The following is a 27,974-nucleotide window of genomic DNA, read 5'->3' as shown; positions in this document are numbered from 1 at the left end:
TAGCATCAGCATACATGTACTTTTGGAGTATATGTTGATGACTACTTCTGTCTAACGTTAGTTGGTCTATACGTCTATAGTTCTTTAAGCCATGCATTTCTCTGATACAGACAGAGTCTGCAGGTGTGTAAGTGTGTGTGTGCTGCAAAATAAAACACGTACACACACACACATACACACACACTAAAAGTGACGCTGACCAGCCAGAGCAACAAAAATAGATTAAAGATGAGATAAATACAGGCTGCAAACTCTCCGGGTATGCAGGGTGAACTGGAAAGCGAAAATAATAATAATAAAAAAAATCTCTTCATACTTCAGGTGTGTGTATATGTGTGTATGCGTGCGTGTGCTGGCCCCGCCCACACGCTCTCTCCTCCGTGACGTCGCAGGGAGGATGTCGCCAATAGCCTTCAGTTGTAGAAATGGCAGCGCTGAGACAGGAGCGTCGGTATGGGCTCTCCTGTGGCAAAATCAACAAAAACACCCCGAATCAAACTCTTTATCACGTCAAACTCACTGACACTGCCATCCGGACCCTGGAAGCCTACCAGAACCTTAAGGTAAGAGAAATGATCGTCTTTAACTTTCAAGCATGTGCGTGTTTTTCATCTATATTTTCTTTTTTTCTTTTTTTTTTTCTTTTTTTTTTTTTTCCTTTTCTCGCCTCTCAACTCCGGGAACTGTAAAATCCCTGTTGGGAAACTCGGTTCTTCCTATGAGGAGAAGGAACGAAAAAAAAGTCCAAATAGTACTTGAAGAGGTTTTGTGGTTGGTAAATGTGTTGGTTTATTCTGGCTCGCTTGCAGCAGAAAGGAGCTTGATTTGTAGTGACCATATCAAGCGATTCCACAGACTGATGAATGACGGGATTTCATTTTATGCCCCCCCACCGAGTAAAAAAAAAAAAATGTTTGGGGCACTTTACTTTGAGTTGTCCACTTGTTTACCCGATTAAAAAAAAAAATTGTACGTCTGTTTACGTTTAAGTATTTACACAAGACAAAAGATTGTCAGTCATTTATAAAGCTCTTTTTTTTTTTTTTTGCTTTCAGGGATTCGGTAATTAAGCAGAACCTGTTTTATAGCTGCGGTGAGACAGTTAATGTTATTTGAATGTTGTTTTTTTCCCTCCCTCTCAGAGCAAAGCTTGATAAGACAGTTGTGACTCTGGTAGAAGGTTCCCGAGCCGTCAAAACAAACAGCTCTATTTGCGTGCGCCACATCCAGATCAGCACCATATAGACCTGGCTGGATGTGGGAACTCCACATTTCTTCGTCTTCTTCCTCGTCTTCTTTTTTTTTAATGTCCGCATTGGGTGGCAAGGCTCGGCAAGTTGTTGCTGGGTTCTTGTGTATTATTGTTTTCTGCCCTTTACACGCCTGGAAGGCTGCCCAGCTCCGGAGCTCACTGGTCTGTGAAGCCGAGTAAACTCCAGAGCTCACGCAGCCTGACAGCTTCCTCCAGGCCAGAGGCAACCAGCCAGGCAGGCAGGCAGGCAGGCAGGCAGGCGGGCGGGCGGGCAGGCAGGAGAGGTTACTGCAACTCCTCCAAGTCTAAAGACAACCACAGAAAATATAGTTTTAAACCGGACTCCCACTGTGCTGCTGTGGAGGAGTTTGTCCTCAGGAGCCCCAACCAGACTCTTTTACATATGATTTACTACCAGTAGATGGGTTATTATGTTCTAGTCCAAATAAGTCATTTTGCTCAAACAGCAGCCTCAAAATATAGGCGTGCATGAAATAAACATCACTGGCACTGGCAGATATTTCTTTCTTATATTTTGCTGAATTCCCTTTTTCTTTCCTTGTAATCACTTGATGGGTTTTTTACATGCATACGAATATTCTAATAATAATCTGAATAACAGCACGATCAGATTAAAATGATCTCATCTAAACAGGTATGTAAACACAGTAACGCTGCATGTTGTTAAATGTGCTGCGGTACAAAAACAACTGCAGCACGGTGGGTTTTTTTTTTTAGTTGTATTTTTCTTCAAAATGGCAACCCAACAGGTCTTATTAAGGCTGATAACTGATTCTCTGTTTTACACATCAGTATTTAACATTTATCAAGCTGTCTTATTAGATATTGGTGATTATTCCGTATCGCCTTGTTAGTCCTTCAAGACGATGCAAAAAAAAAAACAGAAATATGAATACATATCTCATATCTCTGCTTTTAATTGCCCCGAGGGAAGGAGCCGCTTCCACTCCTCCTCCCCCTTGTGGTGAACCTTCTTACAGCGGTCAAGCCAATTTTATTTGACCATCAACACATTTCTTTTAGCCTCAAGGCTGCGTTTGTAACGTGTGACAAACATTCTTTAAAATGTATTATTTCATTCAATATTAAAAAGCTGACTGATGGTGAGGAGAATCAGAACAATGCTCCTTTAACAGGGAAGAGATTTCCCAAAACCATCAATAATAGATGAAGAGACCTGTCAATCACTGGCACAGCTGTACTTCACACATCGTCTCCATCTATTAACCATCCGGAGTGTTGCCTCAAAGGCTGATTCTTTCTTACGCTTTTAATATTTCTTTATCAGTAGGGTGGATAGAAACAATGTAGTGGGAACTATGAACCACAGTGGGGGGGGGGGTATAAAAAAGGTACATTTTTAAAGAAATATAATTGGTTTCAGAAGGAGTTTTGTCTGTCCTGGGGGATTTTTTTTCTCTTGTTTCATTTAATCATTTAGAAGAGAAATCAGCTGAAACACTCACCACCCTCCCATCCCCCAACCACAAACACACTCACACTGACATGAGCAAAGTTTTCTGTAGACTATAGACTGATTAATCACACACATTCCTCTGAAGATTAGGGCCAGAAACCCTTGAACTGAAGACTTAATGACATAGAGATACCGCCGTCATGAGGGCAAGGACTCATGGGAAATGGCGATCACGGCCACATTTTGACATTTTAATGAGGAAAGTTTACCTTGCGTGTCTCTTCCAAGCATGAGAAATGTACCGAGGAGAGTATTTTCACTCGTGAGCTGTCCACTAGAATAACGCGATTCCTTCTCTGTCCTCTGTCTCTCTCCTGTAGGCATCACTATCAAATCAGCCAGCGATTTGCTTCAAGGGGAGCCAGGGGGTAAGATGTTTTTCATACTCTTTCTAATGCCTCAGAAAAACAGAATGCTTTAATTAGCAGCATTTGTTGCGGAGCACACTTGTGACACTTCCTCTGCAACCTTTTTTTTGTTTTTTTTCAAATATAATTCATTTCAAAGCACCCATTAATCACTTGCGTGTCCTCACTCTCAGGCCTGGGGAGTTTTGCCCCCTGACTCTCCAGATGCTGGTTTTTAGTAGTTGAACTTGGTTGATATTTCTTAAAATATTGAAACTTTGTTGTGAAAGCACCATTCACCAAAGTGTGGAAGAAGAGTAGAAGTTATTCTATGTTCTAAGATGTTGTGTACATATATATAAATAGTTGAGGCGTCCAGCTGAGCTGTGCCTGCAAGGTTACTCCACATTTACCCCACGATTGGCCCTGTCTAAAAGAAGTTGGTCTAATCCCCGCAAGAGCCGATTGCATTGACGAAAGTGACTTGTACACAAGTGCTGGCCCTGTGTGTGCTCACACGGGCCCTGGAAGCCCTGAGACAGGGTACACTATCCCCCCAGGCTTCAAGCCAGGTTACTGGGTCAGGCTTGCAACTGGGGAGGCTTTGTTCACGGAGGGGGAGGAGGGAGGGTTTGGGGAGCTGGTGAACCCCAGGGAGCCCCATGTCTCCATGCCTGTTGTCTCTGTGCAGACATGAACGATTTGAAATACAGTAATGACACACGAGCGGAGGGAATTCTTACGCACTTAAATATCATGCAAAATGCGTCCTCATGTAACGTATATGATGTGTGTAAACATGTAATAAAACATCTGTAGAGGAGCAGCAGATTAACTTGCTTAGACGAGCCTGTGTGTGAAGCAATGTTAAGTGAGTGCAATTTAAGTGTGCTTTAATCACTGAATAGGATTTGGTGATTATATCTCAGCTGGCACATTACATATTCAAATTGCTTTGCGGAATTCAAGCATGGGCGCCCTCCCCCTCCGACAATAGTCCCCGAGCTGGACGATTGGGCATTAATGAGGTAGCTGCAACCATTGGTGGGGGAGGCCAGATTAAGCCGTTAGTGGGGGAGGTTGTTGCTGAACATGGCAGTCTGGGTTATTATTCCCCTACCTTTTTGGAATCTTGGACTTCTTGGAAAGCTCACTCCTTCTCCAAAAAAAAAAAAAAAATAGCAAAGAGGTTCAAGAGGTCACATGTAGGGCATCATGTGACAGTAGCTGGCTGTAGAGCTCCATGACAGAGGCCATAATTGCTGCTTCTGATCTTTGTCCTCTTCGGCTCCTGTCACATTTCCTCTAAAGGGGCACTTCCGAGCGCCACAAAAACCAGAGGAATTCTTCAAATCACTTTCCTGGCATGACTCCAGGGCTCAGTGGTATCAGGGGCCACGGTTCCTATCGAGAAATAGCACGCTGAGGTTTTTGGCTCCCTTTCTCACTGACCCTGTGGCATTTCGCCCTACTATTGTAAATCGTCTGCCAGGCTTGTAATCATGCAATGAAAGACACATGCTCTCCTACTCCTCTCAAACTAGTGGTCAAGACAACTGTGAAACTTACAAATTAGAATAGAAATTCTGTTTTTAAATCTTGCCAAACAGTAAGCGAACGAAGAGGTTTGATCGATATCTATCATCTGAGCGCAACAGAAGAAAAATAAGAGGTGAATGTGATGCAATTATAAAGAAATAGGAGAAGCAAAGAGAAAACTCTTTTGAGCTCAAAAGAAATTAGATTGTGGATTACTTTGAAATCATCTTCGGGGATTAGGGAATATATTGAGAGCTACTCTTGGTTCCCATGGCCAGGAATTTCACATCCCAGTGCTTATTTCCTTTTAGTGCCGCTGGCAACGTTGCCTGCTTGCTGGCGCTATCAACAACCATTTCGTAAGAAGCTAGCCTCATGTTAGTTCTTATTTATTACAGCCATATTAAAGGTAATTCTAAACACAAATCCACATCAATCTATCAAGCAGATTTTATTTTCTAAGCCTGGATTTAAATAAAATAAAAACAACCTGAATTTTCAGTGGAAAAACTTCCCAAAGACACCCTTTTAAAAGGAGTGGGAAAAGGGAAAGCAGAACCATACCGATGCTTTTATTCACTTGGATCTCCACTGCAAAGATGTCACAAACCATTCAATATTATAATTGTAGTAGTAAAGAAAGGTTTTATGATCGGAATAGGAAGCGACGGCTGAATACTTTATGTTGAGGTGTGTGACAGTTTCCTTCTCAGTTCATAAATGTTGAATGGCTACTGTAATTGTTTGGTTTGGTTTTTTTGTTGTTGTTGTTGTTTACGGCCGAGTCTGTTTTTATGTGCGCAGCTGTGACATACAAGCAGTGCTGTTTTGAAGTGAGGGGAGGAACGTTGAGGCACTCTTAAAGAGATATTCTCATGACGACCGCGTGTGAACGCTAACCTCCCACCTGCCCATCTTGATTACTGTGCCATTTCACCCCATGCTTTGGCTCAATCCTTCAGAGATGTCAGACCCCCCCCCCCCACACACACACACACACACACACACACACAAACACACACTCTGTTACACCTCCTGCTCTCTCTGCTAAAGCTTATTTGTGAGCATATCAATTTTTTGCTTCTTTTTTTTTAACATGAGGCTAATTAGAATAACAATAACAGGAATGTGGTTTTTAAAGCTGTCCTCTCAGGCGCAGTGAGAGCGAGACTTGTCCCACGTGTTTGTGAAAGGGCACACGCCGATCTATTCATCCAGATGTGTTAAGCGAGGCAAAAGTCCCCTCGGCTCATCTGAGGCCCCAACGTTTTGATGCAGAGGATGTTTTTTTTTTAGCCCACATGGTATATTTAAGAAAAGTCTCATAAATGACTAGATTTTATGACACAACCAAGAGAGTTGGGAAATAACCAGAAACCAAAAAACAAAAACACGAGCTGGACAGGAAGTGAGACGATATACAACCCACTCTATTTACAGGAAAAAAGAAACACAGTGTTCTTGATGTGGCTTTGTGTGGTTCATTTACATACCAAGCTAATCCAGCACCATTAGAGCTAAAAATAAAACCACTTAGGGAAAACTGGAAGTGGCTGTGAGATAACTTCCACTTACAAACATGATGAGGCAAAATGCAAATGGAGGGAGGTTTTGATTGCTTTTTTAGGTTCCATGTCAGTAACTCATCATTGAACTAATGTTGTTCCATAAGGGAACAGGCAGGCATGCATGCATGTATTAAGACTGATACCAGTTACTGTTGTTGATGTGATCTTTATAAATACAATTTGAATTGGATAGTCACATTTCCCACACACTGCAAACAAAAAGTAACGTTCTTTTTATTTCTCAAACATTTCGACAAGCCTATAAATGATATATTTACAGGATCATTTCTGATGAAGAAATGATCCTGTAAATATATCATTTATAGTATTATTTCTTCATCAGATGATGTCGCGGCACACTTCTGCTAACTGGATTGACACCTATTTATATAAAAAAAAAATCAGATGATAGAAATGTGTCGCGCATACGTACAGTAAATAAATCATAGCATTGGATTTTGTTACGTTGTAGAAAAGCGATAAATGTTGCAGAATCAAAACGATTTGGGTTCTCAAAGTAGTTTGCTCGACTGTATTCTGAGGTCTGAGTGTGTATTGCAAATATCTTCTTTAGCTTTTGAGAGTCTGCTGCTCATGACATTTGTGTTGCCGTTTCCTTAATTACAAGAATTTAAAGGAAGTAGACCTCCTTTGGCACGAATCTGTAAGATCATGTCAAAGAAGATGTGTTGTATACATTTCCTTGCAAGAACTGTTGCATAACAATCATCTAATAATACATTTACTAGAACAATGTCAAGGAAGAACATTGTACACTGTCAGCACTGACTTTGGAGCAATAGTATTGCATAAATTCTATTTATGGATTAAAGAAATGCGGCCCAACAGGATATGAGGAACACTTAACACTGGGCACCCACTAAACATGGGCAGTGCTTTTGTTTACAGTGGTGAGGAGTCTCTAAAGCTTAAACCCAAGAGTTGGGCACCACCACCAGACAGCTATTGTTTAACCTGAGGACAGAAAACTCAGTCAGGATTATGTAATACTTACTTGTTTTATGGTGGAAGATAAGCAGTGCATAAAGTTAAATACGGACTGAATTTCACTTCACTTGTCTCATGATTTAGTAGATTTAAACACAGGCTCAGATTGAGAAAGTTTTTCCTTGTTATTGATTTATTGCAACAATGCCGTTCCTCCATGTTTTCCCTCACACATAGCAGCTTGTTAGTTGTAATCGACAATTAAATCACACAGAGCGTGTTATTTGGCTTTCCTCTTCATTCCACGCAACCCCGACTTAACACATCGCATCTCAGTGTATGTTTTGGATTTTCCACTTTTTTTTCTCTCTCTCTCTTCAGAGTTTCCTTGCAAGTTAATCAGGTTGGAGCATACTTTCCAATGCACAATCTGTGAATTGTTAAAGGATTACAGTCTGCCTCCTGCATGGACAGAAAAGTCCAGTAATGGGAGTGTAATGTAGCGCTATGTGAGTGGTTTGTGGGATATCAACAAGGGAAATACAGAGTTGGTGTCAGGGAATTTGAAGTTGAAAAAGCATACAGTGGAAAGGGAGTTTTTTACTCTCAATATCTAATGCCAATTAAATGAAGAGGATCCATTTACAGAAGAAAAAAATATATATATACAGTATATCCCAATTTCCTGAGTGTGTCTTTGTGGTTGAATTGATTTTCTAAGAAATGTAGTTTCAGTTTCCATATTGCAATGAGAGAAACGCTGGCCTTCCGCTTACATTCCATATGATAGTCAGGCTTTTAAACCCAGCAGTGTCTCCATACCCATGTGTATTAAGAGGAAGGCACCTACAGTAAAGAGGGGTGGGGGTTGTGGGTGTGTGTGTGTGTGTGGGGGGGGGGGGTGTTTGTTAAGGTTGACACATTAGCCCCAGCTTCTTGGAAAAAGACTGATTTTGCTTGGCATAACAGGCAGTACCTTGGGGGGATGCTCGACAGTTGCCCATCCCCATATCCTCCTCTCACTATACGCCCGTCCGTCCCCAACCCCCCTCCCCTCTTCTTTTGCTTTCCTGTCTCTACCAACCCCCCTCAATGAATAGATCCTCAAGCACAGGGATCACCACATCCACACTGCCTCACTCACTGAACGTATTCTATAAAGAAGTGCTGGTGTCACATGTTTTGTTCTGGATAAAAGATGGCGCTGTAGATGACACTGTACAAAGACAGAGGATTGAATATGGAGGGTTCACTTGACCTGTGTGACATCACACTTGTCTGAGTGCTTGTGTCACTGAAGCACAGCTGACACTTGCTAAACTTGTTGAGTTCCATAAATGATGTATGATCTTATCTTTGCTATCATACGGCATCCTAAAGAGAGAGGGAATCAGGTGCTAAAACCAGAAACCCCCCACCCCCCCCTGCTAACATTCCGAAAGGAAGACCACCTCCTCCCCCCCCCCCCACACACACACACACACCCCGAATCCCTCCCTTTACCCCCCAACAACACAGCCACACGTCCCCACTGTTCATGAATAATCCAGGCGGGCCGACAGGCCATTGCACTCAGCTTTGTGGGGGAAGAAGCTAGAACAAAAGACGGGCAGCTCACAGAGCAGCTATGGCTGAGTAGGCTCAGATGAGAAGACAATGGTAACTAGTGTCAGTACAGACAGGGGCAGGAGGCAAAGACTTCAGAGCAAATCACATATCCAGGCGCCTGCTCCCATCTCAGTGCAACCATGCCAAATACCAAGAGCTGGGAATTTTGCCTTCTCGCCTTCATCTGCAGAGCAAAGAAAGGAGGACAGAAAGAGAGACTCTCATCTTTCTCTGCAGATGTTTGGCTTGCACAGGCATGGGATGGAGAAAAATAGATCTCCTTAGTGAAGCAATTCCCCCCCCCCCCTTTCTTGCTAAATAGCAGGGTTAAGAACTCTGTTTAACCCCATCAAAGATAAGCAGTTTCAAATATACTCGGGAAGTCAAAGATGGAGTTTTACAAGGACATCACCGATGGTCCCTTTTGTCCTTGTGCAACTGCTCAGCCCCCTGCCAAGATTTTCTGTTCCAGTCCAGTTCACACCTTTAAACAGCTTGAAAGTATCTGACATCTCCAAACACACGGGGCCCTTGAGGAGCAGATGTGACTGGGCCGGGGCTACAGAGGCAGTTATTCTATCAGCTCCTCTGCACCGTGGGGGGCTGCGATGACAAGGTGCTAAGGCTTGTTATTCTGCTCCCTCCCCAACTGTCCAACGGCTAAACTTGACTCATCACAATAATAGTGGCATTACTGGCATTTCTTTTATGAAGCTGCTCAATTTTATTAAACTGACACGTGTTAATAGTATACTCTGACATTAATAATACACCGTTAAGCTTTTCTCTGAGTAATTATTCATCAGATTAAATTTGCACAGTTATAATTAGGAAACGATGGCGAATAAGCCATCTAATGAATTCTTTCCCTCACTTTGAGCTGGACAAATAACGCTGATTTACTAAGTGTCTCCAGGACTCAAATTACACACGAGAGCCTTTTTTTCTCTTTAATCGAGCTCCCCATATAATAATTACACTGAACTATTATTTCTAAATTAAGAGAGCGTGGGTAAACATTTTTCTTGGAATGACTCTAAATGATGGGCCATGAGCTGCATTCAGTATGTTCATCAAAACAGCAGATCGCTATCAAAGATTTAAAAGTGATTTGTCTGATGAAAACATGAATAACTAGTGGAGTGCATTTATCTGCCAACATTCCTCTAATTTAATCAAACCCTTGATTAAACTATTTATCCATAACTGGCAAACCAACTGGGCCAGTAGCCCATGACATCAGCTAACAAATCTCTTCCTTTTCATGGGAATGAATAACATAACTGACCTGAATCGCCTGGGAGGGTTCCACTGTAGTGAGAGGTTGCCATGGCGATGCTGAGCTGGATAAGGATTGAGCCAAAACACCTCTCAAAATCTTTTTTTATTTTTTTTATTTTTTTTTATTATATTCCAACCATGTGTCACCTGTTGGTTTGCAGTTTTTCTCCTGCAAGACTGAACATTAACAATCGTAAAACTCTTCAAATTGTCTGTTTGGGCACACGCAAACACACCGTCCAGTTTAATCCAAGTATTTCTTTCTTTTTTCTCATATTAAGCAAGAGGGCAGACGCACACACAGCACATACTTAGTACATTGGTTGACGTTCTACCAAAATAAAAGAGGTGTAAAGAGGGAAAATTAGGGCAGTGACAAGTTAAGCTGACATTTTTGAGCGCTTTCTCCGTGTGTGTGTGTGTGTGTGTGTGTGTGTGTGTGTGTGTGTGTGTACGTGTGTGTGTGTGTGTATGTGTGTGTGTGTGTAACCCAGCCTAAATATTGAGGCCAACATGTTGCAAAGTTACACTGTGTATTCACCAAGCGATTTGAATCTCTACCAAAATTTAATGGGCTCCACCCTCCTGTTGCAATAATTTTGTGTAATTGCTAGCTAACATCCAAACAAGCGCGGGTGAAAACATAACCGTTTCTTCAGAATTATACATGAAATTGTTCCACAAAGTAAAGAAAAAAATTCACACGGATGGAGGAATGTACCCTGAGAATTTCTCTGCAGCAATGAGTGACTCACAGTGAAACAAGTCCTTGAACTACGGCTGTATTTGTATGGGCTGTTTAGTTTGCCAATTCTAACAAAATCCGGGAAAAAATCTTGTGTTTACTTTTCATGACGCATTTGTAGTTTCGTTCATATTTAAACTAAAGGTTGAGTTTGCGTGTATCTATTTTTTGCTTATTATTAATTGAGTTGTAATTAATTGCATGAGCCGTGTGGGAGGAGATATTTGACCTAATGTCACCACCCCGCACACACACATATATGCGACCTGTATGATCCTGAGGATTCCTCTTCTTAAAACTTCAATACAATACACGTGAGCACACACACACACACACACACACACACACACACACACAAAACCTCACATAGCCTCTGGGGACCGTAGCGGAGCCTCTTGTGGAGTTGCGTGTGACTCTATGTAAATCTACACTTCCTACTTGACCGACGGCAGAATTGCAAACCTGTCGTCACAAACTACGTCACTGGCAAAACACATCAGATGTCAGAGATAATTTTATCAGGCTCGGACGGACCGTCAAACAGGAGACTTTGCATAATTGACTGAATGTGAAAATTTCATTACGTGCAACAGCCTCAGACTGGCAGGTGCTAATCATTAGTATCTTTGTTTTGTTTATTTTTTTAACTCAACCATAAAAACTTTAAAGCAGTTATGTGAGTGGGTCAGAAATACATTGAACCTATAAGAAAATATAAGAATCAGATTTGCAAGTGAGACACTTGAGACATTCTTTGTTTAAAGCTGTGACATATTACCTTTCATTTCTTTAGCATGGTAAAGTTGTGGAACCAGTTCCTCTCATCAGTGGTGTGCTGCTAAAATGTGATCAGCTGATTGTGAGTAAGGAGTTTGATTTCCTAAAGCGATGAAAATACACAGACACTCATTAACAGTGAAGGAAGCTAATGACGTATCAAAAAAATTAATAAAATTGGTCAAATGTACGCAGCTATTATTTTTGCAGTTTCATACATATCATTAAAGCAATTTTATAACTTGGGGGACAAAAGTAATTACACAGGAAGAGATGGATGAATGAATTATAATCTTATACCCTTTTCACACTGAAAAAAGCGTGTCAGCGCGGGTTTTTGGACCCGTGTTTGCTCGGCATTAGGGCGCATTCAAGCTTCCAGAAGACCCGGGTCTGAACTATTGTGAGGGCTGCGTGCTTACGTGCCTACGTTTTTCTCTCCTGTACGTCATCGCGCTGACAACGTCTTCATTTCACTTAAACGGAACACTGAGAGGTAAACAAACAACAACGTGGACATCGCCGAGTCGAACTTTGGCGTTGTCGTTGTGTGCATTGCAATGTTGCCTCTTTTGCAAAGCATAATAACTCGGCGCAGATTGGAAAATGTCCGAGCGCTAATGCAGCGAAGGAGGATGGAGTTTTTGGCAAGTCTGGAAGGGAGCCGAAGAAGCTACAGGCGAAGCCTGACAGGCGGCACAGTGACAAAATGAGGATGCGACAGGAAGGTCGCGTGAAACCTGAGACGATGTGGGTAGCCTTTTTCACACTGCAGGCGAGCCGATCCGCAAAACACCTGGGTCGCTTGGCGAGTCAGTCGACGCGGGTCGACTCTTTCAGAGTGCTGAAACACCTGCTTTGAACCGCGTTTTTGGTGCAGTGTGAAAGGGGTATGACTGTCTCTCTCTCTCTCTCTCTCTCTCTCTCACGCACACACACAAACCCGCATCAAAACAATTTCAATACAACCTCAAACTGATCTGAGCTCCTTCTACACCAAAGTTCAGTATACTGCCTACATGAAGTGCCAATAATTAATCTGTAATTAAAGCAGAGATGAAAAAAACAAAACAAGTGATATGTAATTTCTTTATGTAACAGCCTTGCTAAATTAATGGCTGTCTTCTCTGCATGCTGCCTGTCAGATCACCGCCTGGACACATTATCTCATTTATGTAAATTATGCTCATTAGATTTATTTAAAAAAAAGCTTATTTGTAATTAAAATAATAGTTGTTGGTACTGAATTAGCAGCCCCTCACAGGTGATTTCTCTTCTTCCATGTGAGCTCAGACCTTTCCTCGTTGCAGCTTCATAATAAACCTGATTACAGATAATGATATTCTGTGCATTTATGTGACACAAATTTAAGTGCTCTCCAAACTAATTGACACTCTTAATGGCCTAATATTTATTTTTGATGTCTTATTTAATGGAATTGTGTATCAGAGCCAACATTTACAACAGTAGTGTCTCTAATTTAAAACAATTCTACATTTCAATAGAACGGCTTTGGTGATATGAGAACTGCTCTTCTGTTCTATATTGACCATGTTGGTAAAGATAAATATCACAGTGTTACTGACACAGCTGAGTCAGTTTGCTGACTGTCAATCAATCAACGGTTGGCGGTGGCTTCATATTGACTGTACGGAGGTGTGTGATATCAGTCTTTTCATCAAGTTCCTCAAAAGAAACTATCAAACTCCATTTTTACCGTCCCATGTTTCTGAGCCAATTCCATCCTTAAGTGAAAGAGTTCAGCTCGCTACTAGGAGCGAGGAACAGGGAACTAATGGGTTAAATGACATATGGTTATGATGCTTGAGAAGGAAGCTGTGAATAAAACGGGGGGGGGGGGGGGCAACCTCTAAACTGTCTGACCTGAGTGACATTGATTAGAATTAGAATGTGAAGTGTGCACGGTGGCATAGATGCCGGGGGGCGTCAGGAGGATCTAATGCACCGGTTGGAGGGGGCTCGTACTGCTGCCATCAACTAAAAAGAGGGACATGGTGGCACTATTGCGATGCTACACATGCAGATTTGCAAACTCATCTTATTCCGAATGATTGTGTAGCAAAACTGTCATTTCTGGACATCCCCTCTTCACTGACTTGTTGCTTGTAATCTGGGTCAAGCCTGCTGCTACCTTCCCCTCTTAAAGTAATAGGACCTAAGGACATGGCTCGCTCCTGGTCCTGCTCCCTTTGATGCTTCCATGGGTCGATCGTTCTTAATTAGACTAAAAACCCAAAGCAGACGTATGAAGGTCTCCGCTTTAACCCCTTCACGTGAACGGTCAGACATAAATAGGTCAAAATTAATGGTCAGCTGTGTGTCTCAAATGTCCATGGCCTTGTGGTGGGCTGCTTTGCATTTTGTGTTGACATGGGTGGGCCATGCACACGAAGGAAAGCTGGAGGCTGATGGGGGGTAGGGTGAATGGCATGCGTTGGGTTTCAGGAGAGGGGGAGGAGGGGTGTCAGGAGAGGAGCTGTTCATTGGCTCTGTGCTCCAAAAAAAAAAAGGAAAAAATGCTTATGGCTTTGCTGCATGACTGGGCATTTGTGACAGCTATAGTCCTGCCTGCCACATCTGCCAGGGGCACTGAGCTCTCAGCCAGTCAGCTTATAATCAATCACTTAGGACCGATAACTAAAGAGGCAGCTTCAAGTCCATCTGACTGACATTTGTTTTTCTTGAGACCAGCAGTTAAAAAACGCCTGTGTGCTTTGGCCTGAGGTTGTTCTGCGTGCGAGGAAGGAGGCAAAGAGGGGAAAGGATTGAGCTGTTGCAAACTCACATTAAACATGAGACGGTAGTCAGTGTTGCATATCGGCGAGTACACATTTATGCTTGTAAAAAGGATGGGCGATAATCACTGGGTGTCTCTCAAATCTAGGACATTCTATCAACAAAAATACTAAACTCGCCACATTGAGGTTGAGACACAGCTGTAGGCAGTGAGGCACAGCGCTGCTGTCCGGTAGTTTTCTAAAGGACATATTACCTGTTGGTTAATGACTTTCTATGTTGAACTGTCCTTTTAGTCGAAGTAGGTTTGTGGGTCATTTTATGTAACAGGTTCCTGACAGAGACAGACTTTGCCACGCTGGCCCATTTTGTTGCTAGGGAGACATGGACATACGAATGACAGGAGGAGGTTGCAAGTGAAAAAGCTGTCCACCATACTATTGTTATGTTTTGCCTTTCAGACAGGCTCCTCCCACAGCTGGCGGCAGGTCATCATCCCTGACCTCAGAGGTGCCGTGTAGCCTCTGTGATTGGCTCAAGTTGGGAGGTTATTTGGGACACTTTTGTTGTTTGAAAAACGGCAACTAGCGCTCATCTTTCGGGTTAAATAGAAGACGCTGCTTTGTTGATTTACTTCATCCAGCATTTTTTCCACTTTTGAATGATTACTCTGAATCAGATCAAGCACCATCTGGGAGAGATAAAACATGCCTATTACACAACACGCCTCTCACATTACCAATGCCAGCAGATATATTCAAGCATGTCATGTGGAAAAGTGTAACCAAGCTTTTGTAAACACAAATGGATCATCTGAATCTTTTTTTTTCTAATATTGTTCCTCTTTTTTCTTCTCTTGCATAGTACATAAAGATCCCAGCACCGACCCCCGAGTCTGCAGCTGGATACAGAGTTTTCACCTTCTACCTATCCAGCGACAGCAAAGAAAAACCTCAGTCCAGCTTTGACTGCATCCACCAGTACATCTCAGGGTAAAGAAGCACACATTTACACAGCTGAAATGTGTGGCGCCAGACAAAAACTGCGCTCCAAATAGTGGCCTGTCTTATAAGTCCCACAAAGACAGATAATACATTGAACACTCAAATAAGATGTCAAGAGCATGCGAAGGCGATGTGACATGTGACTTCAAAGGCTTGAGCAGTATTCACTGAGAACAGAGACGTGTCTGTAGTGGATATGCAGGGTCAAAGGGTAGATTTCCGGGTTGACCTCGAAGTATTTTACCCAAATAACTGCACATTTGCTGTTTGATGATGTATCATAACACACAGAATTTTTCTGCAGACGCTAATCTAACAACCAGCTGTGTGTGTGTGTGTGTGTGTGTGTGTGTGCGTGCGTGCGTGTGCGTGTGTGTGTGTGTGCGTGCGTGTGTGTGTTAGCAAGTCTGAGCCAGACTTTTTTTGGTCCATCTGAATATTAATTTACCCTCATCTTCCCTTCACACAGCGAGGGCAGGGATCACCTGGAGGGCCAGGGCAGCATCCAGGACAAGATCACAGTTTGTGCCACGGATGACTCCTACCAGGCGACACGAGAGCGCATGTCTCAGGTGGAGAAGGACATCTGGAGTCGCTCAGCTATCGAGATAAAACCAGGGCCAAGTAAGCTTTTGCCTAATAGCTGTAGCTACATCGAGTATGTATGCTCCAGTCTCAGTTTTATGTAGCAGCCTTCAAGCACGTAAGGATCAAGGACAGATAACTGGAGAGGTTAATGTTCCCAGAAAGCTTCTAAACTATTACGTCTCACCATTTCATCATGTTGATAATTGCCATATGGTGTGGAAGTTATCACATAATTGATCAAAGTGCTGCTTTGCAATTATTCATGCAAGAGGGATGCCTCTTTCTTGTAATTTTCCCTTTCATTTTGACCAGATTGCTCAGGCACTCTGCCAGCATGCCTGCCAGCACAGTAATGTGATTTAGTGTGCCAGAAGTATGTGCTAACAAGTCTCACGCTGATCAAGTTTTTGCCAAAAATGTAATTACAATGGTTAAGATTTAATTCACTTTTACTTGATAGAATACTTAAAGCATCATCTAAAGAGGCTTCAGTTAACATGGAGTTATCTGAAGCTTCCTGGTTTCTCACACTGCCATGTCCTTGGCTGAGTCGTGGTTTTAGTGCCACCATCAATTAAACTGACCATGCTTCATCATTATAAATGATCTGGCCACAAGGCCCGGTGACATTTAGAGGTCCTGTGTGAGTTTAAATACTTGTGTGGTTTATTTATTATTAATGGAGGCACACTGTGGGGACTGTCACTACAACACAACAGCAGGATAATTACTGCGCAAGCAAGCTGTTGGAACCAGTGTCCACACATGACATAAAAGTGGTTTTCTGCAGTCTCTGAAATTTAAGATATCTGGCACATGCAGCCATCCACACATTGAATGTTGGAACAGAGCAGACGCAGGAGAACCTGTTTAGAGAAACATTGTTAAAGGCTATCCAATTGTACTCTCCTTCAGTCTTTGGAGCCACGGTGGCTCTGTGGTGACTGACCATCATTTTTTTTTTTTTTAGTTCTGTAATATCCATAGCAACTCAAAATGACAGGCTGCAGAGACAAAAAATGTCCACAATTAAGATAATAATGTATGATTTGGAAGTTCAGATGCACCCTAAAGGGGAAAAAAAAGGAATCTAAAGTTTGAGCCACCTGTTGTTAAATTTTTACAGCGCTATAAAGCATGTAAGTTATCCTGAGTGAGACATTGCTGCTGTCATGGTTAAAGTTTCCTTCCTCAAAAGCTGCCTTGAGAGTGTTAAAACAAAGTTTATTACTGTCAAACAATGGGTCGAGTTGCTGCTTGTTTGAAATGTGGCAGTACAGGTTGTTTCAGTGCAGACGGGATATTTGCCCAAAATTTTCATAACTTGGTCCAAGGTAGATGTTGACACATGCTCCTGCAAGTGTGTTTGCAAAGCAGATAAAGGATCAACTTCTGAATCGAAGCGGTGCGTAGCTGTTAAATGTCAAATGCATGCGCAGGAAAGCAGCTCTATAAAACTAAATGCATGGTAGTTTATAATCTTGTCCTAAGTATATCCAGAGTTTCCATTCTTTCTTTTATTCCCCCCCCCCCACCCCCCATGTGAGTGCAGTGTAAAATGGTTCTGTATTTGCCCCGTTCACTGCGACTCTGGTCAACCATCTAGCCTTCAGTGTTGTCTCTCTAAAAGTGCTGTCAGCCTTCGACCTATAGCAACCTCCAAAGTATGGCTTAAAGTTGTAATGAGATTACGGTCTGCAGATATCTTTAAGCACTGCTTGCCTGGGTCCAACTGAATTAGTACAACAGGAAGAAAGGCCCTCTGTTAGTTGCTTTAGTTTAGTTTCTGTGCTCCTCTGTTTGCTCAGCGGTAAGTTCACACTAGTGTGTATCCTGGTTTCCAACATAACCTCAGCACAGAACAGGTATTTACCGATGTAAATTGCGTTTTCAGGTTGGGCATAAAGTACTTTATATCCAGCATCTGTCACATTTGCATCAAACAGGCTCCATGACAATAGAGAGATGTAATGAAGATAAAAATGTATCAGACTGTCACTCATGTATTGGTCTGGCTCTCAAAATCAGAATGTGACTGGCCGAAAGGACTTGATAAGAATGATATTTTGGCGAGGCTATTACAAGATCCAGTCCATGTATGTGAATCCTGTTATCAGATCAGTTATAATCTCTTAGCTCCTCCTTATTTTGTGCAGGTTTGTGGCTGCGTGGTCCTCCAAAACGGCTTTTGGATCATTTTTGTTATAACTTCGGGACCAACTATTATTTACCAAAGACACTGAGCCATTTTTCACAGATGTCAGGCTGAAACTTGGCTGTGTGTCCCTTTGTTTTGATCTTAGGTAAATGTGTGAAGGTCCAGAGGAAGCAGGGTCTGGTATCAGGCTCAGATAGCAACAACAAGCACTCCCCCAGCAACAAGAGGAGCCTGGTTCCCAGCCCTGTGGCACACAGGCCCTTGAGGGATCGTGTCATTCATCTCCTGGCCTTAAAACCATACAGGAAACCTGAGCTGCTACTGTGGTTGGAGAGAGAACGGGCCAGTCCGAAGGACAAGGTTGACCTGACCCCAGTACTGGACGAGGTGAGACATCTGGCACATCGCTAAGAAAACACAGCGACAAATTATAAAATAGCCAACAAGTAAAAGAACATACCATACTGTAATGTTTTTCTGGCTCAAAGTTCATATCTTAAAATACAACTTTAGAAAGGAGAGAAACATCAATCTCTATTTGAAGATCCTTAACATAATTAAATGAAAACACAGTTGATTTATGACTCAGATACACACAAACTGGCCGCTCCTTTTTCCTAATGACACTAATGAACAGAGTGCTGTTGTACACGTACAAACTGCGATCTAAAAATGTGATGTCAGTAAGTTTATTTCAGGCATATTTCCTGTGTTCACAATGTCTGAGTGTCCCAGTGCAATCATCAAGTGGAGCCTGTGCCGCCACTGGTAGCTGTAATTAGGGCTGTGCTTCAATTATCTTTGGAGAAGATTGTGTTTTGACAGGAGAGGGGTGGGAGTGGGGGTGGGGGTGTCTCCAGCAGGGTTTGAACTACTTTCAGAATTGAGAGTGGTTGGTTTGGGTGGATCTGTATCAGCAGGATTAAGTTAAACTGTTTAGCATGGAAACAATAGAGGACCACTGGGTTGCAAACAGGTACTGCTTCATGTAGACACACAGCACGGCTGTCTTTTGTTGTTGTTGTTGTTATTGTTGAAGTTTTCATGTCATGACCGCCAATGACCTGTTTTTCTGTCACTCTCCCCATTCTGCTGCTTAATTAAAAGGAGTGTTTTGTTTTGTTTTGTTTTGTTTTGTTTTCAGGTTGGGAAACTCAACCCTAAAGACCATAGCTATTCTCTGAAGGATGAGCTCTACAGACACATCCAGAAAGACTGGCCTGGCTACCTGGAGGAGGAGAAGCAACTCATCCATCGGCTCCTAATCAGGTGGGTTTCAAGTTAGTAATTGCTGACAGGACAGAAATGCGCAGAGGTATTTCATGCTTGGCTCCAATGAGAGTGAAGGAAATGTGTAACAGAAACAAACTGCTTGGAAAGTTTGTGCCTCAATTTTGATGATAAAAAACTGAGGTTATGAGTAAGGATCTCCTGGTACATCTTATTGGACTTTATTTTCTCAGAAATGCCCCAACCTTAAAAACTTTTTTAAAGCATAGTAAATGTGGAAAAATAAAGCCTATTGTACAGTAATTTAAAAACATTGTGACATAATTCAACCAGCAGAGAGTGCTCCAGCGCCCCTGCCTTGTTTTTCTATTCTATTTTGGTCTTAATTTACCTGGTCATTTATGACACTATTGAATATTTTCTATATAGTAAACTATTTTTTTAAGAAATTAGCCATGAGAGTAACTATACATCGTCAAATTGGTACACATTTGTTGCACAACGAACATAGAAAGGGTCTATTTTCAGTCCAGCACAAAATATTCTTTATATACTGCAGGTTTCTCATATCAGGATCCGGTCTCTTAGTCGGACTCAAACATGCTGTATTGCTGGGGTCCTAGTCGTGAGCTGTTGTGACAATGAGGCTCCGGGAGGGAAAATTCCATTTATTTATTCTCTAAAGAGGATTTTATGATACGCCATTAAATTGTAACCATTTTCGAGGGAGACTCACAGAGATCGTGAAACAATGGCGTATGCTCCTGTTTAAGCTTCAACTCCACATGCCAACCTCATTTTACAGAAAAACATGTTTTAATTGTGATTCCATTGAGAAGTACTACAACAGGGGAAACCAGATTTCCCTAGAACATGCTGCTCTTTTTGTAGAAATGACAAGTGCCGAAAGAAGAGAAACTACAGGTCAGAAATGTTGTCCTTGGGATCAGTAGTTCCTCTTTCATTCTGATAACTGTTACGTACAGAGAAAGACCTTTGGCCTTTTTGATTTCCTTTTTTGGGGTCTGTTGTTGCTTGAAATGGAATACTTGATTAATAGCTGAAACATCAACATTTCAGGAGCTGCTCAAAAAGTGGGCGGGCACTGTTATGCTGTTGGGTTCAATCTTTGTGCTAACGGTAGCTAACGGTACGCTAGCTGTTTTATTTAACAGATGAATTTGGGTAAGTGATAGTATTCCTCTTGTATGAATGATGAAAAAAAGAGAAGCAATCCTGAAATTTTAAACTGCATCTTTATTTGCAATCTTTTAGTACATTTGTTTTTTTGAGGGTTTTTTTTTTTTTTTGGGCAGAAACGTAGAAAAGACCAACTGAGAGATATGTTTTGACAGGACTAGCACTACCACTGGTCAAGGGCGCTGAATAAATGTGAAAGTCTGCTGTGATCAGGCAGAAAATGGAGCTTCCAAATGACTCCCTCTCTGTTCTGATGAGTCTCTTAATGGACACATCAAAGCAGAGGAAAATATTCCCTGTACTGCGTTGCCAAATGGCATTAGCATGAAAGGTTCAGGGTAGCGAGCTGAGCATTTCACCGTGCCCTTCTCCCATGTACATTTCCTCTGCTTGCTTGTAAACACGTAGACCATGTGCTTCATGAACATTTGTGGGAAAAGCGCATATCCTGTTGGCTGATTGCACAACCCCCTCTCTTCACAACCCCCCGCTAAGTGTAAAAAAAAAAAAATGAAAAAAATTAGTCACTAACTTGTATGCCAAACGCAATAAAACTCCAAATCAGTTTTCCTCTAGTTTATTCTTTTGTCACAGTGGTCCGTTTTAGTTGCTAATGTTATTTAGCTGATGTTAACAATAAAAACTGTTGAGAGGAGTTGCACGGATCCAGCGGAGGGGAGTGACTTGGTGTCGAGGCGCCTGTGTGAGGAAGGAGCTGTAGGAAGCAGATTAACACAGAGGGAGGGTTTGCTCCAGCAGAGGTGAAATCTGCTGCTATTGTTCTGCTCACTTGACTGCGTTCGGTCTATGTGGTTGTAGATTTTATCACCAGAGACACAAAACAAAACATACCAGAACATGCAAAACACTATGATTTCTTTTTTTTGGGGGGGGATAAAGTTTTCTAATGGTTTGTTCTGACTTTTCTCTGGGTGGTGTGTCATTATGAATGGTAATTGCTAATACACTTGCTCATTATGGATCTAACTTTATGACCCATGGACTGTCTCTTCCTGTTTAGCTTTATAGCCCATTTACCTCGCAGTTTACTGTCCAACTGAAGGTGCTATGTTCTTAATCTGTCTTCAGGAAACTCCAGCCACTCCACAGTAGCCAGTTGAAGAGCCCCCAGGCCAACCATTCATTCCACAAAACTCCTGGGGACTCTCCTTCACAACTCAGCCCTGCCAAAAGTCTCTCTGTGGTAATTATTCACCGTGAATGAGGTCCCCCCCCACCCCCCATTTCCTTAAAAAAAAAAAAAAAACCCTGAAGAGAGATAAGGGCTTTCTTCTATTGCAGATACCTGTGAGATAATCGTGATATTTCTGCAAAATCTTTGTGTAATTATACTGGGTAGCTTGAAATTAAATACATTATAGCTTGCATTAAATACACTGATACAGAATCAGGCAAGGAGGACCACACCGTTCTTTTCTGTATTAATGTTAAATTTGACATCATATTTGATCATTTTCTGGGTTTTTTTTTTTTTTTTGTGGTCAAGTTTTAATTCTGTGAAAGTCTGAGCCTTTTGGTTTCATCTCAGTCAAAGAAAACCTGAACTACGCCCTCACAGTGAACACTGAACTCAACTCAATCTTTCATGGTGACCCTTAAACATGTCTTCAGGGGTTTTTTTTTTTAGGCAGCTGATTTAGTTCTCATTTTACGCTTAGTCCTTTCGGCTGAAATAAACAGTCTCGCTGTGGTTGACGAACATCTTAAAACTAGTCTTTATTTATGAAATAACACAAGTTTGTATGCCTAGCTTGTAGCTGGAGCCAATATCTCGTTAACTTTTATGTGACACGTTATTGCTATGCTAAGTGTTGCTTTTTTTCAACACATTTCCAGTTTTTAAACCGGCAAGATGTTTTCTTTTTTTCTCCCCTCTTGTCAGTTTTAGTGTGGATTAAAATAAACAAAATGTAGCTTGTGAATTTAAGCTTTAGTGGTGCATTAATTTTATTATGTTTGGGCAGAGTCAAGGCCAGACTAACAAACTTTAATTATTCCTGTAAAAAGTCCAGCTGAAACAGCATTTTGAGTGTCTAACAGCTCTATGTTCTTCTGAGTCAAACAGGATAAAAACATTAGGATTAATTTAATTGTAACACAGAAAAACTATTCAATCATGTCTGGTGAGACCCTAGGGGCACTCACGATTTGGAGTCGTAATATCCATCAGAGAGAGACAGACGAAGCCCATCTTGTGCTCCGTGTAAGTGCTGAATCAGTCCTCCGTAGCATGCCTTAACCTGGAACTCTCACAGATCCCATTTTTCTCAAAATTGATACATTCTAGCCGGCGGGCCCGTAACCATGGTAGTTTGGGTAAAGAAAACAGGTTTGATTGTGGCGGAGAGCCAAAGACACACCAACATACCTTTTCTTGCTTGCTAGCTAACTCATGTATCTTAGTGTTCAGACGTACTTAGAATACAAAAGGGATTTTGGTGTAAAAATAAAAAGGTAGGATTTTTTTTCGTATGTTTTGGTTTACCAGTATGATGAGGTTTCTGAACTAACTGGTTTAAAAAAAAAAAAAAAAAAGGCATTTATTTCATTTCATTTAATCTTGAAAGCAAACCTGTGTTTGTGTTAGTGCTAAAGGTGTTGTTTGCTACTCTTGTCACTAATATTAAAATAAGAATGGCAGTAAATTACTTTGCTTTTCCGTCCTCTAGAAACGCCCGTTGCCTTCGGATCCATCCAACTGTCAGACCCCTAAAAAACAAAGACTATTAGACCACTGCTTACCAATGCAGTCGTCTTCTCCGGAAGACTATGGCACCGCTGGGGCTCGTAGCTCCTCTAACCATGGAAACACTGCTGTACACATCAAAACTGAGTTTGACAAAACCAACAGTCATCTCCAGGGGTGCCAAAATGGCCTGTACTCGCCGCACAAACTCAGCGGGTCATCTCCTGTTCCCAAACTGGAGAGGACAGAGCCAGCTCCTAATGCACTCAGCCCCAAGCTCCCACACACTGACGCCTCCATTTGCACTGACCAACAGTTCACCAACGGGCAACATAAAAAGAAAAGGTCCAAAAAGCACAAAGACAAGGAACGAGAGCGCTTAAAACCAGACTGGATCGAAACAAGTCCCGACCTGAAGCAGAATCAAGAAAATCTCAAAGGTAAATGTCAAAAAACACAATAAAACTCTCCTGCAAGCATTTGCCACACTTCATTTATTCAGCGGCACTGTCATGAATCTGTTAAAATCATTTGTTGGGTCCTTCATAGATCACAAGAGACTATTTTTCCGGGCGATGTTATAGTTCCTGGTAGCTGCCCATAAAGAGCAATTCATATTTTGATTTTGGAGTCAGTCAGAGCTGTTAGGAGTGCAACACTCTCCCTGGCCACCAGTCCTCACTCCCCAGCCTTAACTGTTGATGATTGACTGTGGAACAGCTGGGTGACCTACGGTCGAGTGAGTCAGCAGGCAGCTCTGCCTCCTACTGAGGGCTGCTGACGTCACTGCTTGTCTTGGCTCACGTCTCTTATCTGGGACCGCGATAAATGATTCCTTCAGCCTGGACGTGCCGGGCACATTATCACATTTGCATCAGTAGATTGCTTTAACCTTTTTTAATGTGCGTTTTCCTTCTGCAGACCACGACGAAGAGAAAACACCTGTCAATCAAACCACAAAAGAGGACACGCCAGACTATTTAATGTGAGTTTTAAAACATTTTGTGCTGCAGACTGTTTTACTTAGTATAATCCCAGGTACTGAAGGGATTTAGGATGGAGGGATTCAAAAAATTGTCACAGCGTTTATGTGTCCACTTCATGTCATCTGAGGAGTAATTTCAGACTCTTCCCCATCATTGCTGGGAAAAGAAACCGACCCCTTCCAAAAGAGTTAGGTTCAGCTTCAAAACATTCACATAAATAGAGTGAAGTCAAACACGTGTTTAAATGAGCTGTTTAAAATCTTACTGGAGAATGACTTTGAAAACAAATCTTACATTTATACATCTGGTCCACACATCATGCTGTTAAATCAGTGACGTGTCAGACCTCACTCGAATGTCCCTGCAGCGCCATCTACTGGACGGTTTTGGGGACACAATTTAAAATCCACTTCCACTTTTCAAATAACTTGTTTGTTTTCTTTCAGAAAATATAGCACCATAACAGCACTGGAGCAGCGTCAACAGTATAAAGACGACTTTTGTTCAGAGTATGACGAATATAGATCTCTTCATGCCCGGATCGGGGCCATCACAGAGATGTTTGTTCAGTTAGGCTCAAAGATCAACACACTCTCACCGGGAACGCAAGAGTACAAGGTACTTCTGAACCAGTTCTAGTAAAGCGGACAACAAATCCAATGAATGGCACTTCTAATACTGTTTTTTTTTTCTTTTCCTAAATCTTTTCAGCTCATGGAGGACCAAATACTACAAAAGTACAGAAAGTATAAGAAAGTAAGAATCATTTCTTGTACATTTCCAGCGCCATAAATTAGGCCTCGAGCGACAGTTACTGGTGTGACGATGTAAATCCAGATGTGGTTTGACTTTTAGCAAGATAGCTAAAAAAAGTGGTGAAATTTTTGATGTCATTTGGGTGCATAATAGTTGAGGAGCAATCAGTTTACCTGGGATCTGATGACATCACAAGGCCTTGGTGGAGATAAGGACTTTCCCAGTGTCCTGTAGCCACATAAGTGCTATTTATAAGTGAAGATCCGTCTTTATCTCTTTACTCCTCTTATCCAATACAAAAGTGTCTGCTGTGTTTTCGTCTGTTCTACATTTTCACTTGAGGTTGAATTCAGAAACAGAGCACACACAGTTTTATCCAGCAATCCTTGCACGCTGACTGCTGATGGCCGTATCACGTGAATGGACCGACGCTACTCATGAACAGTGGCATTCAAACAAGTTGAAACAAGCAGCCTGTGACGAATTCACACATTTAATAGTTTGCAGGGAAACTACGAGAGCTTTAAAAGGTTCTTATATGGATTTTTATTGGATTTGTGTGACTGAAATCTCTCCCTTTTCTTTTTGTTTTTTCAGAGGTTTCCTGGTTATCGGGAAGAGAAGAAGCGCTGCGAGTATCTCCATCAGAAACTGTCACATATCAAAGGTCTGATCACGGATTATGACAGAGCACAGGGACTCTCCTAGTAATCTGCTGCAACCTTCAGCAAGGTGTAACAAGAATGGACCAAAAGACTTCGAAAGGACCCAAAGACTCTTCCCAGCTGGGTCCTACAGTCGCTGAATCACTTTACTCCTCCGAGTGTTAATGGAATCCTGGAGCGAGGTTGTCCCTCTAAAGTGGGCTAAGACCACAGACTCGTGATCAAATGTTGCCCTTTAAACACGATGGTTATTAAAGATTATCGCTGTAATGGCTGGAGATTGTGTTCTGCCATCCCTGTAGAAGCCTAAATCATTTTGGAAATGCAACATAAATGCGATCCCTTCTGTTTAAATGCATTTTTTGATTTATTTTCAAAACTACTAAGGTTTTGGTTTTTTTTTTTTTTAAGTATTAAATTGATGGTACAATCAATCTTAGGAGACAAAAAAAAAAAATTCTACTAGATTCGCCACTCAAAAGTCAACATTTGCAACTAAACGACAATATGGTCACACCATGAATTATAAATTATATCTCATGAAGAAAACGTGAAACGTGTCACCCGTACAAGCCCTGTGAAGACAGAACAATCAACGTGTATCATTTCATAATTCCTGAACAGATTTCACTTTCTTTCGGGGTCAATCATAGGTTTTATCATGTAGTTTTCTGCCATGATCCTGCTTCATTTCTGGGAAAAACTCTCAACCTTGTACTGTCTGGACGCCCACATGTAGCCTACCATGAATGGCCTTTTTTTTTATTATTATTATGTCATGAAAAAAAAAAAACACATCTCACTCTTCTCTCATGTTACAGCAGGTTTGTCTGTGCAGTACATTTTAGCAACCATACTGTGTTTTTTTAACTTTATAGGCAGATTTAAAAGTGTTTTTGTTTTGTTTTCTTTTTAAATCCTTGCAAGCAAAACTTGTCCAAACATTTTGATCCACTGATATTTTTTTTTTCTTTTCTCTCTTCTGACATTTAAGATTAGTTGGATGACAGAGATTCACATCAGCGAGTGGAACATTTTCACGTTCTTCCGAACGCGAAGTGACGCTGCTGCTTTATACTTCTCAATGGGGTTGTAATGAGCAGGTTGACCTCTAGGGGCTGATAGTGAGGCTCCACTTTGTGGTATAGTTGTACCTGTATCTTAAATAACCACATGTAGCTGTGGCCTGAGGTTAAAAATAGTGATCGGATTTCAGTGTTTCTCAACGTTTGCGTCACTGCCCTCACAACTGTTGTCTTAATACTTGTTTAAAATGGGAAAGTGAAGCAAATATTTGCCTTAACACACGCGTCAGACATTTCCAGGATTCTGGTTGACTTAAACTCTGAAATGCTATTGGTTGAATCTGCGCAGTTCAAAGTATTCTCATACTATTTGTTTAAATGTATTTGAAGTACAGTTCAGTTACTGGGTAGTTGTCGTACAGCAGTCGTCTAACGTGTGCGGCTTATTTTTTTTCCTCTCTGTATGTCTTAATGATGTTTCTCTTTATATTCTGTCTCTGAAGCTGTTGGATAAACTTCATTCACTGTCCAATCCTATCAAGTGCCACTATCCGATGAAAGAAGTATAGCAGATATGACATAATGTACTCTTGATTTCTGAACGCCAATAATCAGTGGGCTTACTGTCACATATTTTGCAGTTACTTTGGTTAAATGTACATTTTTACTTTCTGTATTCTGGGATGTTTGAAGGATGTGAGACTAGTGTCTTGGCACATATGGAAGTTACCAAGAAAGGAATACTAGTTAGCACTGACAATTGGAAAATGAGGATTATACGGCAGGATTCCCATTCATAGCATTATTAAACGGCAAAGCTCGTCAGAAAAAACAAACAAACAAATGAGCAATACACACTTTGATGCGCTCACAAAACGTCTTATTCAGATCACTTGTTTGGTTCTGGTACTGGAGATGTAGATCAACTTAATGTGGTTTTATTTGTATTAACAGAGAGGTACTCGTATGTTTTATAGTAAGAGAAACATTAACAGGAAACTAAGGCTTTACATTCGTAGAGTCAGGTCAGATGAAGGGCCTCCCATGTCCTGATATCGATCGGAAACGCTATCAAACGTGGGACAAATCAGGAATGGTCAGATGATAAATGGTAGGTTTTTTTAGGGGGGGGGGGGGCAGACCCTCAGTGAAAGGGTCTTTTCAAGTGCTATTGATGTTTTTCCTGGTGTAGGAGCTAACTAACTACTGCAGGTGCCTTCTCATTCCCTAAGCAGAGACACTCTGCATGTAACTGTCCTCAGTATTCTGAAAGAAAAAGAGGTGGGGGGAGGGGGGGGGGACAAACCAAACCACAACTGTAGTTTCACACTGTTG

The 27,974-nt window shown here is 41.6% G+C and overlaps 1 protein-coding gene across 1 annotated transcript; it reads left to right on the top strand.

Moving 5' to 3' along the window:
- Positions 1-406: 406 nt before the first annotated feature.
- On the top strand, positions 407-27,483 carry LOC147258870 (RNA polymerase II elongation factor ELL). The gene is made up of 12 exons (XM_086208963.1): positions 407-563; positions 3,071-3,118; positions 15,185-15,312; positions 15,794-15,948; positions 18,216-18,457; positions 19,215-19,339; positions 21,590-21,704; positions 23,191-23,647; positions 24,129-24,192; positions 24,640-24,811; positions 24,905-24,949; positions 25,547-27,483. Exons 1-12 carry the CDS (start codon positions 426-428, stop codon positions 25,655-25,657), a joined length of 1,800 nt encoding a protein of 599 aa, XP_086065089.1. The 5' UTR covers positions 407-425; the 3' UTR covers positions 25,658-27,483.
- The last annotated feature ends 491 nt before the right edge of the window (positions 27,484-27,974 follow it).

Source organism: Aulostomus chinensis, chromosome 7, assembly GCF_037954235.1.
Source record: "Aulostomus chinensis isolate RoL2024-O1b breed Wild chromosome 7, RoL_Achi_v1.0, whole genome shotgun sequence".
NCBI lineage: Eukaryota > Metazoa > Chordata > Actinopteri > Syngnathiformes > Aulostomidae > Aulostomus > Aulostomus chinensis.
Note: the sequence above shows the minus strand (reverse complement) of the source record. Positions and strands in the feature narration are given on the sequence as shown.